Source organism: Liolophura sinensis, chromosome 6 (assembly GCF_032854445.1).
Source record: "Liolophura sinensis isolate JHLJ2023 chromosome 6, CUHK_Ljap_v2, whole genome shotgun sequence".
In the NCBI taxonomy this organism is placed as follows: domain Eukaryota; kingdom Metazoa; phylum Mollusca; class Polyplacophora; order Chitonida; family Chitonidae; genus Liolophura; species Liolophura sinensis.
Window position 1 is genome coordinate 54,002,450 of NC_088300.1, and position 18,347 is coordinate 54,020,796.

The window sequence follows — 18,347 nt, forward strand, 5'->3', positions numbered from 1 at the left end:
GTCATATGACTGAAAACTTGCTAAATATGACGTTAAACCTCAAGCACTCGCTCACCCCAACTACGAGCATAGTTGCTCACTTTATACCCAAACTTTATTCAAAAACACATGGAATTCAAAATACATGGAAAAACAATGTTGAGTGATTTTAATCACTGACGTCCTTCCGACTCGCAAACATCATGAAAATGTTTTCATTTATACAAGAAAGTATTAGAAAGTGACTTGAGCTGATTGTAGACTACACGTTGTAGACATTTTAAAACAAATTAGACGCACATTTACTATGACCGGTTTAAAATAGTGCTTTTTTCTGCCGGTGTGGCATAGACATAGTGCTGTCAAAGTGATTGGTACTTTAATAATGCAGGAGATCTAAATTGAAATTGTACCTTTGTCCTTTACCACAGATTATGACATGAAGAAATGTATGAATTTACTCTTTAAAATATAATACAGTATATAAATTTGCCGCCGATTATACATCATATCTTATGAATGCTATGTTTTATTTTTTTCATTGGTGTTTCACGTTGTACTCAAGAATATTTCACATTCACGATGCTCGCCAGCATTTAGGTTAAATGAAATCAGGCAGAGACGGAGGGAAGCTCAGGAAAATCCGCGGGTTGCTGACAGATCTTCCCACTTATACCACCAAAGGTGGAAACCACCATGAGCTGGGAACGAACTCACAGCGGCTCCTGAGCCATTTTACTGCGCCAACACGCTATAACCAGTCCGCCACGAGGGTCTCTGCGAATGTCAAAAGATATTGTATTCAGGCAATGGGAACTCGTTGTTAATATTTCTCTAAGAGTGTGGTTACCATGGATGGATGAATAAATATGTATAGACGTCGGGGCTCTACAAAACAGCCGGGACAGCTCGTGATCTGTCTGACAATCCAGTATAATCCCATACCAACAGGTCAATATCCACCTGCAAATACATAACAATCAAATCCTTAGATGCTTTCAACTGTCCTGTATGGATTTTTACTTGCCAATTTTCTTATTTCAGACACTTTATAATAGAGACAACATGTTTGGGCCTGACAACATTGCCATTCCTCACATCGATCGCCATTAGTGACAATATAACTAGGCCAGTTCACTGTTATTGACTACCAGTCAGACCAAATAGCTTCTACAGTAGCCGAAGTCTGAACACAGTACAATTTTATTTCTATCATAAGTACCTTCAGAGGTTATCTGTGTCATTTCTCATCAACAACAAGTGTGTTACACATCATGTCAGTCCTGCGTCAATACCGGTAGGTGTACACAGCTGGTGCTCTGTCCCTTAGACTATGACGAGAGGGAAAATTTCCATTCTGACTTTGTAAATTCATCTTACTTGGACACTTAACCTTAACCTTACTCGTCACAAGTTTTATTGTAAGAACTGGTGTGTCATGGTTGTCCCATCCGATGCTTACACTCAAGTTACAATGAGTAAAATTGTCGACTACTTGTTGATTTCATTCATTCGCCTTGTGTCATTCCAACATCATTGAAAACTGTTTAATGCTTCGCTTTGCATAACTACGTCCTAATGGACTTTTACTTGCCTAGTTCACATATTGGACTACAATACTGGGGCGTGGCTTCATCACGATTCCCAACACCTGTCGCCATTTAATACTGTCTCGGTCAGTTTAAGAGGTTAGAGACATGAGTGCATGTCTCGTGTGATACAAGTTACGTGTACATCAGGACAGATATACAAACATGACAAGCTTAAATAAACGTTCATGGGGAGGGGGATAGGGGATATCTTAGCTTATTTTTGCTCTCGTTGCAAAAGTTGCTAACCACCCACTGACCATACATGTGAGAAAGAATGTATACAACCGGCAAACCGAAAGTAAACTCAAACGATCTAGTTGGTTTACACCAAGTTCGTTCTCCTATCCGATGTACGAGTTGAAAATCCCCGTTACATGCAGGATAAGGTTGAAATTCAGACTGTATATACGACTACATTGGAGGCCGCTTACGTGAAGTTTATTGCAGATCACCTGCTGTCCGCCGAACGAGTTTGTCAGGTCCTTGTGCTTGCCAAAAAGTGGAAGAAGATATGTGAAGATGTCGCTCTATATTCCATCATGGAATGCCTTTAATTGAAATCCACTAGGTGCCATCTGGCACAGAAAGATATTCTTATATTTGTTAATAATGTATACTGGATCACATCTGTGGAGTCCCATAATATCAAAGACAGATGCAGAAAAAAACAGTTGCAAACTAACTTACGCTCTAAACCGCTACTAATGTACAATATACAACATCCTTATGTTGTAAGAACAAGTCTAGCCAGAGATTCGACAAAGGCATACCTAATTGTAGGATTTTCTGAGAACTACATGTACCAGTTGTATGAGTATTCCTTTTGTGATTTGACAAAGACTTTGGTACTAACGCGAACCAAAATTGTGTGATCGCGACTATCAATAACCCGATATTGAGTGACTTTTATTTATTTATTTATTTGATTGGTGTTTTACGCCGTACTCGAGAATATTTCACTTATACGACGTCGGCCAGCATTATGGTGAGAGGAAACAGGGTAAAGCCCGGCGGAAACCCACGACCAATCGCAGGTTGCTGCCAGACCTTCCTACGTTCGGCCGGAGAGTTGTGTGACTTGGATCTGGAAAAAGTCATTGGCACCATTCGTCACGTATCGTCGTCACCGTCATTATAAACGTTACATTATCCAGCATAAATACGAATGCACACAACTAATGCAAACCGACGGCTATACATGTATGGTTGCTTGATGGACGTAAAAACAAAGACGCTGTCTGCGTATAACATAGGGAATAGCCTTTTTTCACCAGCGATAGAACCCTTTACAGTATAACTCAGTTTGTACGCAATTTAATTTCAGCCAGATTTGTCAGAGCAATCTCCATTCGTCATTTGAGATTACACTGGCTGATAATTCTTATAAGGGATTCTGTTACCATGGTTACGCTGATAATTATCCTAGGAAGATTCAGCATTCATTTTTGTAAGGCAAATGCAATGTTAGTTTTTCGAAGAAAAGAAAACGAAGACCTTAAATAAACATTCAAATAAACAAAGAAAGACGATATTTGCTGCATGGAATCGAATTAGGGCCGGAGTGAGGTCAAGTAAATGATGTGCTTGCCTTTTCAGTAGCTTGCACACTACACGTCGATTCAATCCCATTCTCGGATAAGGATGTTTCTAGATTCCCCTCCTCTCATGCATTGTTTTTGGGGCTTTAGTAGCGGTCGACAACACTCTCTTGCTTTTATCTTGCATAAATTTTTTTTGGAGACCACTTGCCTCCAACCATGCAGTATGATATGTACCGGTATCACAACGTGAAATTTCGCCAGCTACTTGATCGATGAAAAATTTAAAAGTCAATGGTTAACTCCCGGTCATCCGAGCAGATTGTGGTTGTCCATAATTTGAACTCTGAAACTGTGGTATTTTGGACATTTCCTTGCTTGGAACTGACGAGTTAATAACTTAAAGAGCGCAATTCAAATAAGCCAGATCCGCAGGAAAACTTGTGCTTTTATATGAAGCTTATCTAATTGTAGTGGCGGCTTTTTATTTTTTATTTTTAAATAAGATTAACTCTGCAACTTTAGGTTATAAGCTTGGATATGCGTGACCGGCCCAGATGGTTGAACTGGTAGAGCGTGCGCTTCGCGGGGCGGTAGATCCAGAGCCAATCCTGGGTCGGGTTACACCTAAGACCTTAAAAGAGGAAGTTGTAGCTTCCTCGATTGACTTTAGTATTAAAGGAATAATGCAACGATTGGTTGAACCGTATCAGTATAATGGCTCGGATGGTGCGGTTTACTTGCCTTCAGTCAGTCGTCTCAGCGAAGCGGCACTAGATAAAAGAGCGGTGGAAATCCGTCCTGCAACAAGGAGCTACATTACACATACATGCACTCTGAGGACTCCTTCGTCGTCATACGGCTGAAAAATTGTGAAGTACGACGTTAAACCCTAAGCACTCACTGACTGTATATACGTGTTTTAAAACGTTTAAATAAACACTAACTGGAAAGAAAGGACACAAGTTTGAATGGAACGGTGTAAGCGGCTCTATACCATCGCACTTTTCGTCATACTGAAGAATATACATGTAAGGTATAGCCGATAGCTAAGGTGCATGTAGGCCTATGTCTGAACAATATAGGCTAATTAAAGACGGACATCACTGAAAGCAAAACCAGAGCAGCAAATGGTCACCGTGACCTAACCGGTGAAATGCATATAGTTTTGCTATGAAGTCATAGGTGCTCTGAGCTGATAGTCAGCACACTCTTTGGAGTACTGGAGACGATAACAAAGCGAAGTTAACTCAGGTGAGATAGGCATTGAAGATTTTAGCATAAAAAGTGAAAAATCTGGCTTTCAGGTAAGAAATTCTTTCTGCAAAAGTAATCAGAATGTGTCTAGCCTTCAGATATGATGGTTTCAGTGTCATGTACTTCTGTGAACTTTAGGAATTTGCAAAAACCATCATTTCACCCATTTAGCTCCATGTTAGTTATCAACTCCTGCTCCTTTTCAGGACCTCGGGTGCTCGAAACTATGAATACGGCAATTTTACCTCAGGTTTCATTCTAAGTGTTCATGTAAATGCTTAAACAGTCGCAAGCAAAACACACATCATATTACAGCTTGTGTAAATACTGGTTTAAAACTAGAACATCATTTTATTCGCCCACTCCTGTTGATATAATATTATACAAACATACATCCATTCCGTGTTTGAGCACCTAATGGATCCTACATGTTTATCATAAATAGGTCACAACAGCTGTAAAAGTGGGTCACAAGCTTTAAGTCATTTTGAATTGCTGAATGTGTGAGGGTTAATCCAACACTATTAAGCAAGTTGCGTGTCAACGTCTGCACACCCTCGGACCAAGAAACACACAGTTTGCCATGTCGTCTGCAGGTACAGATATACCTTGTGTCAATATCACAGTAGATCCTAATGAAGCTAAAACCGGGGCGCTTGAAATCATCAAACACCTGCGCCCAGAATGGCTTCTGGACAAAGTCGAACTGAGGGTAAGTCCGTGTGTTGTGCTCCTAAATTTCTATTAATACAGGCCTACCCTTATGGTGTAGCTTGTATATAAACGGGCGTAAAACGGGATAATAGAGCTCTTTTTGTTGACTTGACATCGAGTAATATCCCGGAAGATATACATATTCCACTAAGAGGTACCTATCTGTCGACAACAAGAAGTGCATGCGTCCAGGATCTCGCACTCACCATCTTCCACCACAGTGACCATATATCTACAGTTGCGGGTTCGATCCCGCCCATGGAACGAATTCGTTCTTTCTCCAATGCGTATTGCGACCCTGGTTGACTATGTTTGCTTTGTAAGTTTAGCCCATCTGTACAAAGTACAGGCTTAGCAATCTAAAGGGTTTCCAGATGTGGCATTGGTCAGTAAATCTGTATAAATCTGTACAAAAGAGGTGTCAGATTAGACATCCAAAGTTTATGGTTCATGTCGGTTACATTTCTTTGACTGGTTAATAATATAAAGTATGATATTTTCAAAAAGCGTTGATGGGTACATGTACATAAGTGTTGTTTTACATGGTACATGTAGTTCATACATGTATATGATAAATACAAAGAGATCTGCATGTTTTAGTCCCTACCATTGTCTTTGAACATAATTAGATTAATCTTAATTACTGGTGATTTTACATATGTTGTTTGGCTGAGTTAAACCAAACAGAACCAAGATATGGTTAAAAACACATTTACTAAATAGATATCTGGGCCTTGAGGTAAATGTAAGCGGGTGTGGGGCAGATCTCAAAAGCACTGATTGTAATGAGCGGAGGTTTTGCATACATGTAGAGAACAATAAGCAGTGGGAGATGTTCCATCCTTGATTCGATGTGTATATTAATGACTGAAAATTACAAAATTCATGACTTACATGTAGTGCATTGTGTATGAGGATTAATGTCAATGTAAATGTTAAGGTGGTTTCTCAAAAACAGAAGGTGAATGCTCCATCACTGTTCTTTGTGGATATGAATTACCCTTAATTACCAAATTCATGCTTTCAGTACTTTATGTATTGAACTGAAGTTTTGCGTTCATGTGTCTCGTACAGGCGAGCTCTTTGGTAGCCTTCCTACCAACTCTAATGTATGTTTGGGCTGGTGCTCACATAGTCCTAGCTTGCTCCCTTTCATCCTTTTAGGATGCTTAGTAAAGTTTCTGAAAACAGTCAATTACTAATATCCCTGGTGTGTAGAGTTAACCCATCACAATTAGAGTCCTCAACCACCAGACTGTTAAAGTCCCCAGCTGTCAATCATCCCAAAGGTAAATTTAAGTTTGTCAGTTTGGACTGACTGGCATGTGTTAGAATATCCTGATAAAACAGACACACTGTCATCAGTTGTGGTCACCAACCATATCACTTTCCCTTACAACATTGTCATTCCAGCGAGATTCCCCACAATCCCACCCCCCTGTGACCCCATATCCAGAACCATGGTAGAGTTCTATTCTTGCTCTCATGTCTTGCATGTTAGCTGAAAATTATGCCCCCCCCCCCCTTGCATTCATACCATCTTTTTCATCTCTCCCTTCTCCCTCTCTCCCACCCTCCCCACCCCTCTCTCCCACCCTCCCCCAACCTCAACCATAGCATTGTTCAGGGTACAAGGTAAGGACCTACCCACGTTAGTCCGATCTGACAAGTCACTTCATTACGACTTCCCCACAATGAAAATTTAATAATGGTATCCTTGACAATGGTATTATCTAAAAATTATTATAGTGTGTTAAACAGCAGATCAATGTTTTATTGTACACAGCATTACCATATTGGTTTTGGTTGCATAGTTTTTTGGTTTTATGTTGCCATGTCATTCAGACAATACTTTCGTCTGTGTACATGCCTACTTGAGTGGCAGACAGTATACATATGTAGGGGTCAAATTGTTAATCTCCTCATACTGAGCCCAGGTCATCACAAAGATGACTTTATTTTAAGGAAATATTCTGAATTTCAAACACATAAATGATTGTCAGATTTTGCCCAGTTACATTTTATTTTGCAATGATATCAATGGAATCTACATTTAACACATTTAATCACATTGATTGACCTCAAATTTTGTTATCTCCATGAAGAGTTCAACTAAAAAAAACACTTTGACTCCTGCCACAGTCTTAAATGTTATCTTTGAACTGTGCACTTGCACCTTTTTGCTAATGACACTTGTACATTTATCAACAAATGTGTCGCCTAAAAAGTTGCCAAGTAACTCCCAGAATGAACAACACCGGCCCTAATAGCATAGTCGGGTGAGTGTCCGCTTCAGAAGGCGGGAGATCCAGGGTCAATCCTGGGTTTGGTCACACCTAAGACCTTGAAAGGGAGGTTGTAACTTCCTTGTTTGGCGTTTAGCATTAAGGGGATAGTGCAATGACTGGTTGACCCATATCAGTATAATGACTCGGGTGGGGCAGCTTACTTGCCTTCAGTAAGTTGTCTCAGTGAAGCAGCACAAGATAAAAGAGCGGTAGAAATCAGCCCTTCAGCAAGGAGGCACATTACATGCACTATAAGGAATCCTTCCTTGTACGTCATATTCCTCAAAAATTGTTAAGTACGACGTGAAACCTCAAGCACTCACTTCAGAATGAACAGAATTTGTCAAAACTTGTGAAACGCACTGAACTATATCTATACATATACCATTAAGTCTCTGGTATTCATTTACATGGATGTGAGGAGAGATGATGAAACTGTACTGTGTGTCGAAAAGACAAGAAATAACATAACCTTAGTTACTTCAGAATGCAAAATCACAAAAATGAAAAAAGTATGCCTTTTAACCTTTATGTGGGATACTTTTGGATGCATATGCATGCATAGATCCTCTCTTATGCAATAACACAGTAATGAAAAAGTTCGTTAAAGCTTTTTTAACTTTATGTGGGATACTTTTTTGATGCATACATGTGTGTACATTTGGTCTGGTGTTTATATGCAGACATTCACTGAAGGGATTACCAATTTTCTTTGTGGCGTGTTTTTGGATGGATTGCCAAATGATACGGTGATGGTGCGCATATATGGGGAGAAGACAGACCTCATCATTGACCGGGAAGTAGAAATGAAGAACATGCGACTATTACATGCAGCAGGCTGTGGTCCACCATTATACTGTACATTTAATAATGGCATCTGCTATGCGTACCTGCCAGGTGTGCCATTAGATGAACAGATGGTCAGAGATAACCACATCAGCAGGTGGGTTGTCAGCACAACACAATGAATACATGTTTTATAATAACAATGTTTGTTTTAGGAGACATAGGGTTGTTACATTGTGTGGCCAGTCTATTTCAGTCCTAAAGGACTAGTCTCTTCCCATAAATGAATAGAGTTTCATGGTTTCACAAAGAAGAATTGATATGAAAAATTGTACATGAAACATTTTCATGCAAGATACCTATTGAATGGTATGAAATCTGTAAATCGGTTCATTGCTCTTCTTACTTCAGCTAACATATAGTTTCAGTATGCACTATAGTTACCTGGGCTGTATAAAGATCAGCTGTTTGGACAGATGATATTTGGTACTGTTTTTGAACACTTTTAGTTTGCAGTAAGGCAACACCCATTATATTTTCTGTTTTACAAGTGAGTCAATCAATACCTTTTCATTTTTCCCAATCTCAATGTGTTTTTTCTTTGTGATTTTACTGTTTTTCATGGATTTCCAAACATATTTTAAACAGGGTTAAAAATTGGTGGGACAGACCACATTTCTTGAAAATGAGATTATTTTTTAGATTCTTTTTATACCCTCTGACGACATTGATGTTATCTTGTATGTAGTTTTGCTTTATATACTGAATTTTTTAGTACAACAATAAACACAAATTAAATGAATTAATTAACTGGTTATGGACCAGTTATGTGTTTTTTTTGTTGAAGGCATATTTACATGATCCAGGAGAAAATAAATAAAAAAACTATCAAAAACAAACAAAATAAAATAGGTTGATTTTAGTTTATTTTTAGTCCTTTTTTTTTTTGCCTGTAAATCACAAAATAAAGTAGGTGTTGCCAAACAATAATATACCTCTAAAAATGAAGGCTTTTAGTTACCATTAAAGTAGTATATCCAAGGAATCATCTGGAAATGATAGGGTATGCTGATTATAATGAACTGAAGAGTGGCAGGAGAGACTACACTCTTGTGGAGCTACAGGTAGTTGAGACTTCAGTCCTGATAACGATGGGTCACGAACAGTGCTGGAAATTTTTTCAAGCTGCTCCTATCTGTGGCTGGAAATTTCCATACAGTGTAGAAGGTTGTGAAGGCTCGTTTTTCGTTTTGTCCAATTTTATATTGTATCGTTGTTAAAGCTTTAGCGATATGTGTAGAAACCTGATCTGAAAACCTGATCCATACTGAGTAATTCAGAAACCATGTGACATTCACCTTTGATGTTTAACAGCAAAAAAAAAAAAGAATTTTAAAAACCTTGTTCCTTGTAAGTTTTAGTGACCTTTTGTGTAAGGCTGTTCTAGTATTACTGTGCAGTTTTATGCCATGGTTCTTTTGAGTGCGTTTAGCAGCACTTGAGGTGTGTTTTTGTTGATTGAGAGCATCACTACCAAGTGTGTTGAAATATATTGACAAACACATCAACTTTTTCAAAACCATTTTCATAGTTAATCTTTGATATTTTTAGAGCTGCATTATTCTGACAGATTTATCATAGATAATTAGTATTTAAAAGGTGATTTGCATGAATCAGGGTGTACCATGTACATGTATAATACATGGCCATTCTTCAAATAGTAAGCGCATTCAAGGCTGTCAATGAGTAAATTATAGGTAGAAATGTGTACCCATGTCCAGTAGAAGCACAAGTAGAAGTAGGTTAATAAGTAAGAAACTTTCTCATGGACACAATAAGACAGCTGTAGTGGCCCCGTTTGTCATTGTAAGGAATATTCTGTTACAATTTAATCAGATAAACCAAATAAGTGTTGATAAGCATGTTGATGACACTTATCACAGTCTTTTTCACATTGTCAGCTCCACAGGGCACATTTTCAGGTTACAAAACAAAACAAAAAAAGGGTAAATCAACGTTTTGATGCAGAATAGACGTTTGGAGATGAATTTTTGGGGTTAAAGCCTGCAGCCTTGATCACACTTAAATACATGTATGAGGACATGAATTTTGTGGGTTAAAGGATACATGACACGCTTGGATTTTATTTCTTAATACGGAGTATATGATGTGGGGCACATATACAAGCACAAAAAAACTTTTCACCTTTCTTCTTGGGACTGTAATCTTCAGTTCTGGTAAGACCTCAGCAGGGTCTGCTATGATGATGTCAGCAATGATGGCTATCAAACCAACTTTGTTCGGAGAGAGCCCTGATTCAGGGCACTAAGCTGGTCCCGAGTCCCAGTATGTTCATTGATGTCATCATTTCCAAATATTTCCAACCATTGATGGAAAGCAGGCATAAAATCAGAGGGATTATCAAGAAACGTTTTTGGCATATTTTTCGTCATGTTGCTAATGCAACGATACTCATCATTTTGTAGTACCTGTATCCATTAAACCTGCAGCCTTGATCACATTTGAATAAATATACTAACAGCCTTAAAATTAATAAGTGGCTATTCTGTAATCCTCTTGTAACCCATTTATTTTATGGATATTTTCCATCAATATTTCGAGATGATGTCATTCATGAACATACTGGGAACTCAGGGCCAGTTTAGTGCCATAGATTGGGATCCTCCCACATCAGTGTTGTTTTGACAGCCATCACCATTGACATCAACGTAGCAGGCTGGCGCTTACTTCATTTCTGGACTGACTGCTGGAATCTGAGAAAAACTGAAGTTTATAGCCATTTTTACACCCCAAGAAGAATGTATATGTGCCCCACATCATATACTCTTTATTTAGAGATAAAAAGGAAGGGTTCCATGTATCCTTTAACCCAAGAAATTCATCTCCAAATATTCATATATGTATTTAAGTGTGACTAAGGTTGCAGGCTTTAATCCACAAAATGCATCTCCAAACATCTGCATCCCCTTGATTCACAAAAAGTTGATATACATGTATGTGTTTTTTTTTTGTTTTGTGACCCAAAAATGTGCCCTGTGGAAATAACAATGTGAAAAGAACTGTGATGTGTGATCAGTATGCTTATCAACCTTTACTTGATTGGATTATACCAGTCTTGACAAGGCTGATAAAAATACAACCTTAATTCTGTCATGTCTGTCGTAGGCTGATAGCTAGGGAAATGGCCAAACTCCACAGCATTCCCCTGGAGACAGTGCAAAGCTTCATGGGCACAGAGAAAGCCTCTGCTGTGAACCCTCAGCCGTGTCTGTGGGTTAAGATACAGAAGTATTTGGACCTTGTGCCTCAGTCATTCGCAGACCCACAAAAACAACAACGGTGAGATTTTGAAAGGTATCTTTGCCTGTTAACTAATATGTCTTCTCAGGGCTACCATCTGAGCAGAAGGCTACCATAGAACAGTAGCCAGCTACCTGGTGGAAAAGTAAAGTGAATTAAAATAAAAGCACTGATCAAAGTAAGCGACTACCCCCTCCATTTTCTGCAGAAATAGCACGCTGATAGCTTTCTAATGAAGCATGAAGTTAAAGAGAACTGATCTACCATTCAGGCCTTGATCTATGTATGTGGAGTAATTACCACATTATGCCCTGTTATATCCCCAATATTTTGTACAGCTGGCTGAGTTCAGGACAACATGACTTTCTTATCTGCTGGCAATATCAGCCATTATGGATAAAACTTCATAGCCAGGGTTTAAAATAAATTTCATAAATCCTACTTGGATTGTTGAACTTGTATATGTTTGATCTGCAGAGTTTTCTGTGTTGTTGACAGATATATGAAGCACATTAAACCCAAGGCTGAACTGCAGAAAGAGCTGAATGAGATGAGGAGCTGTCTGGAAGGTTTGGATTCCCCAGTGGTCTTCTGTCACAATGACCTTCTGTGTAAAAACATCATCTACAACAAGCAGTATGGTCAGTTACTCTACACAGCTTATCACATTGCCACATCATTGAATTTAGCTGTCCGTTTAATTGTGCAGCCTAAAGGGAGCGTGTTGGGATTGTATTGTTACGGTGGCTGCACACAAAATGTAGGGAAGTCAGTAGACCTGGGGTCAAACCTGGGTCAGGTCATATCAAAGACTTTAAAAGTGGGAGGCCTACTTGGTGCTGCCTCGCTTGGCGCTCAGAACTGGGAGGTTAGAGCAAGAATAATGTGATGGTGGGATGTTGTCGTCGTCATGGTACGTCAGTGGTGACAGCACTTTGTTTGCATGGACTCACCCTGACAAAAGAAGACACAGTATATGTGCACACACCTATTTTTCAAATGTCTGAAAAATTGTAAAGTATGAAGTAAAACCCCATGCATACATGGGTACATATATACCAAATGTGGATTCACTTTCATTCTTGGACAATAAATTTAGGACATTGATTTGAAGCTCACTGGGACAACTTTCCTCTCACCATTATGACATATGTAACACTGGAAAGTTCAACAGTAACTTGCCAAACATTGTTGGTTTACTCCAGACTTTCAGCTTCCTCAACACAAAAAACCTGTTGCCATGATAATAGTGAAAAATCTTTTGCATTTAACATTTATCAAATAAATAAATCTAATTATGTGGTTATGGATTCTTTATGATAGACAGAAATGACCTTTTTCAAGTTTGTTCTTGTAGGTTAACAATTCTCTTCCAAAAAATGGATAAGTTTTCATATTAAGCTTGCTCCTGTCCTGAAGAGCTTTTAAAATCAGGTAATGGGAGATAACATTCCCTTTTGAGGTTTCGTCTTCAGCTTGAAACATTAGGTTTAAGTGTGATGGTATTTTAGATGTGACTCTGAAGATACCATCAAGATTATTCTTGTAAAGTAATTGTGTTATAAAAGAGTATACTGTTGCTTTATTTTGTAAAAAAAAAAATATGAATATAGGTTTCTCTCATTACTAAGCTAAGATTCCGGTGGCTCATTAGTGATTTTTGTTGAAAATGTCTTTTCGTTTCAGATACTGTTTCTTGTATAGATTATGAGTATGGAGCCTTAAACTATGAGGCATTTGACATTGGCAACCATTTCTGTGAATATGCAGGTAACAAATTTATCATATTGTTGGCATGTCATGCACAACAGCTTTTCATTATTTATTCAATTAAATCAATTAGATGTATGAACCAAGTCGTGGTTAACTGGCAGTTAGTAACATCTGTGCAAGTTGTGCAATATATTGCAATATATTTGTATCAGAAGGTTGTACACCTTACCTGAATTTTACTTGTATTACATTTATGTTTTATTTTCTGAACATTACTTGGTTCAGAATTATTTGTTATTAAGTGATATGTTAATGAAGTCTGCATATATATACTTTAGAGGCACATTGTACATTCTGTGAATACCTTCATTAAGTTCTTCCAAAATACATGTCGAAAAGAGTTATCAAACCATGAAAATGTGTTGAGTTCACCTTAAAGTGAGACTGCTGTGTGTCGGTCTGGTCATGTAAAAGGCTTATTGTTGTTCAGAAATATTGTATCAACTTTAAATGTTATCACATCACATCACAGCTGGAAAAAATTTACCTACAGTACCCTGATATCTGATAGATGAGTGACATAGAAATTTGATCCAGTATAAGGCTAAAAAAATCATCTTAAGAGGTATATAAAGATTATATAATATTATTTCTGGTGCTGAAACTTAGATTTTTCCTGTACTAAGGTAATCATATGTTTTAAAAAAAATCCCAGAACTCTTCTCTAACATTAATAGATGTTGCAGAAATAAAGCATAATGAGTTATATGATTATAGTCTTAGAAATTTTCGGTCAAATTCAGATTGGGTATGTTTTATGTTTTCCTTCAAGTTGTCTGAAATTTACCAGTGTTTGTATCATGCTTATAGATAATAGATATGATTATAATGGTTTTGGTGGAATTACGAAGGTATGGCGTGTAATTTGTGTTGACAGGTATTGATGAGGTGGACTACACCCGCTACCCTGACAAAGCCTACCAGCTGTCCTGGCTGAAGATGTACCTGGAGTATTGTAAGCAAGCCACAGGGAAACCAGACACACCCATTACAGACACACAGCTGGAGAGACTCTATGTCCAAGTCAACAAGTTTTCTCTGGTGAGTGCATGACCAGTAATGGCTGTACTGAACACTAACATTTTTGTGTTAAATTAGGTGATGACCAAATCTACATACTGCAGTATAAAAAATTCACCAGTTTTCCTGAATCTGGTGGCACATTCACATTCTGCCCAAAATGTTCTGCACCTGATGTAGCATCATGGAGGGAATTTACCATTATTGATCATGAGGAAATTAATTCACCCTTTTGCAGTAGTAAAGATTAAAAATCAGTTATCTTTCAGGGAGAATGATGCGACTTGACGTTAAGATTGTAGATCACATTTTTAATAGGTTACGTCCTGCGTCTCTCTGTTACAGATGGCTCACATGTTCTGGGGATTCTGGGCTCTTATACAGTCAGATGTTTCTGCAATAGACTTTGACTACTTAGGGTGAGTGTAGCAAAGTAAACCTGTCTCATTTGTTACATTTGTAAGAATCCGCTGCTGTTTTCATTATATACATTAGCTGTAAACTTGCGATTTTAACTCTTGTTTATTATACTATTTTGTTTGAAAAGAAATTCACAGAATAAAAGTTTAGTTAAAACATGAGATCTGATAGCAATCTGGGAATAATTAGTTTGCCACATCAACAGATTCCTGACAATAATACTGTGACATTATCAGAAACCTGTCCTTGTGCTTGGTCTAAAACATCAATTAAACAAATAAATAAAAAAAAAAACAAGTTGAAGTGAATATTTTTCATATTTATAATTTATGTGTATAGATATATATATATATATATATATATATAATGTCTTGTAATTTATGTATGTAGATATATATAAAAATTTTATTTTTTCTGTTGATCTGTACATCGTGTTTTGTTTTGTTTATTTCAGATATGCAATTACCAGGTTAAATGAGTACTTCGCCCGAAAGGAAAAATGTTTGGCTTTAAAACTACCTCATTAAAAGGACTGGCATTTTCTTTCATGATGTGAAATCAAAAACAGACATTTATACCCATCAAAAAAATCACTGTTTAAATTGAACCTACTTCTGTGACAAAAAAAAATGTTGAAATAAATCAAAACCACAGTCCGATTTTTACGCTCAACCAAGCTCATAAACAGGGAGTAGTCACGTCAACTTGCCTTTGAAATAAGGTCATGTGAAAGTTCACATCATTTGATTACAAAGATGAAGTATAAAATATTGTCCCTATATCGTCCGTGATTCTCGATTGACATTGGCTGATCAGATGGGTTAAAATGTTGACATACGTGTCGAGGCTGCAGGCCATGCCCCCACATGGTATATGAGATTTAAACCCTGCTCAGCTGAATTACTGCCCAGCCTGACGTCATTTTTCTCTGTGACACTGCATTCCATGGTGTGTCATTGTGCCGTCACGCTAAAACCAGCGCTGTCTGGAGTCGACATAGCTAACATGATTTTTGGTTTTAATGGGTACATGTAATCCTTTTCAGGGCTAACTCACCTCCACATGTACCTCACTCTAACAATGTACAGATTCAGTGAAGTTACCGACTGAGCAAGTACGCATTTTTTTAGTATAATAATACATATAGTGCATGATGGGGGATGGGATATCAGGAATTGTCATTTCTTGACAAATGACATAGAACTCCTTCTTCGGACACGAACATCGCTTCTCTCAAGCTGACAATTCCTGATATCCCATCCCTAGAAGGCTGCCGGATCATTTCTTGACAAGTGATATTTAACTCATGCTTCAAACACGTTGAACATCCTTTCCCTCAAGCTGACAATTTCTGATATCCGATCCGTCAGCATGCACTGTCTGTATAATGATTTATGTCTGGTGATCAGATGCACATGTGTATGTATGTGTAATCAGTGCACAAAAATTAATTGGATAAATATATTAATTGGTGAGGGATTAATTTGTAAATTGCTTATGAAGATTTAGATTCTAGTTGATGATTTTTGTTGCACAAATAATTACCCAGATTACATGTATTTATTGATAAGAAATTAGTAATTTGCTTATTAAGATTTTAGATTATAATTGATAGTGGTTGTGGAGATGTCAGCAGTATTGTAGCATATTTGTTCTTACTACATGTATTCTATATTTTTAACATACATAAACTGAGCTACCTCTTATTGTTTACCAGGTGTGCCTTCACTTGTGTCAATGTCATGTGTCATTGGATACTTCCAACCTTTACATAGATACATGTTGCCAAAGATTTTGACTATTTTTCTTTCCAACAATTTTTTCATGTTATACAGAAGACAGTTGTACGTATTAAATCTGCTCATCTTATCTCATCATTTGTGCCACCTGCCAAACAGCAGTAATCAAAAGGCACCAAGTTAGAGGTGGCTTGGACCCTCCTGAAAATTTTCTTGTTTCTTCTAGTTTTAAATTTAGTCCTGTTTTAACAGGAAGTAATGGGTGACTGTTCTTTATTCATATACAGTTACATGTAACTTACAGAGAAATTGTTAAAACATGCACCTACTGAACTGATCTGCCAGTCCTAATCAGTCTTTTATACTCTTATTTCCTATGATGTGTAGAATCTTTCTTTGCTTCAATAACTGTTTAATACACAGGTTATACATGCAGCTTGTATGTTATTTAACCAGCTTTTTGCCATTATATAGTGATTCATTACCTGTGAGAATATATTTGATAAGGCTTGTTTAGACTCATCACTGCAAACATAGTATTCCAGAGTACTGGTATTGGACACTTCAGCTTAATCTTTATCACTGACTTCACAGCTCATCACTTAGCCTTTAGTCAGCTAGTTGCATGACTTTGAGCGCGTGAAGTTTGCTCCCTTGATGTGCATGTATAGTTATGATTTACAAATATTTTTATGTACCTAAGCCAGTAAAAGCCATTAAGCATTTTTTTGGAGAGGTATGATGTTGAGAATTTTTTTTTTTTTGAGACGAGAAGCTTTTTGGTGTCATATTCATTGTTTTTCAAACCAAGATTTATTGTATGTATTTAACATACATTGCATGTATGTTGCATTTCTTCAGTGATTTTTTTAACAAAACTGTTGCATAATATGTCATAATAATTTTTAACATACATATTGCCTTGTTAAAATCGTGAATTTCACAGCTTTAATGTGGGTAAAGAGAGTGAATTACTTACAGTGACATGCATTTAGAATCAAATCTGTGTTGTGGAGTGTGTTAAAAACCTCAACAAATGAAGCTCACATAGCTAAGTTTGCCCTTAAACACTACAATGACGTATGTTGCAGAGATATAAAGTGCACTTAGCTAAGGGCTACTTAACACTAAATATGCATCATGAAACAAGTCCCAGTTAATTACTCTGATATATCTGTTATTCATTTTTGTCTTATTTATGAAGAACCAGGCTTTTGTCGTTAAAAATTAGCCCATTTTAATAATTCTCTCTGAAACTGCAATTATATAGACGAGAGAAGTTCTTCCTTTTTTTAGAGAAAATGATAGCTAGGTGACTATGTCAGGGTTTGAACCATTGCCCCCATTGCGCTGTAGTTTGCAAGTATAATTTGCATTTTATGTGTGTACAGTCATACATGTACATGCGTCTACAGTGTAAAGACATAAATATTGAAAGTGTTAAAATGGCCTGCAGCTTTAAGCCATTATGGACTGGTAGTAGTTAGGTTTGCTGCCTTGGCAATTTTGGCACTACACTCTCTTTATTTGATCGTCGTCATATGACTGAAAAATTGTTGAGTACGACATCAAACCCCAAGCACTCACTCACTCTTTATTTGATGCCTGTACTGTAATTGTTACCAGATATTTTCCATAAGAACATTTATGGTTATACATGTGTATATATATATATATATATATATATATATATATATATATATATGTACTTTAATACAGATGATTCTGTATCATGAATATGATGTTGATTTTATAGTTATTTATTCATTTGAATGGTGCTTTATGCTGTACACAAGACTATTTCACTTATACTACCACAGCCATCATTATGGTGTGAGGAAACTGGGCAGAACTTTGGGAAAAACCATGACCATCCGTAGGTGGCTGACAGACCTTCCTGCGTACAGCCGGAGACGAAAC

General features: G+C 37.3%; 1 protein-coding gene across 1 annotated transcript; it reads left to right on the top strand.

Moving 5' to 3' along the window:
• The first annotated feature begins 4,934 nt into the window (after window positions 1-4,934).
• Window positions 4,935-18,027, top strand: LOC135468242 (ethanolamine kinase 1-like). The gene is made up of 8 exons (XM_064746386.1): window positions 4,935-5,078; window positions 8,052-8,311; window positions 11,341-11,514; window positions 11,974-12,116; window positions 13,162-13,245; window positions 14,126-14,289; window positions 14,614-14,687; window positions 15,143-18,027. Exons 1-8 carry the CDS (start codon window positions 4,950-4,952, stop codon window positions 15,213-15,215), a joined length of 1,101 nt encoding a protein of 366 aa, XP_064602456.1. The 5' UTR covers window positions 4,935-4,949; the 3' UTR covers window positions 15,216-18,027.
• The last annotated feature ends 320 nt before the right edge of the window (window positions 18,028-18,347 follow it).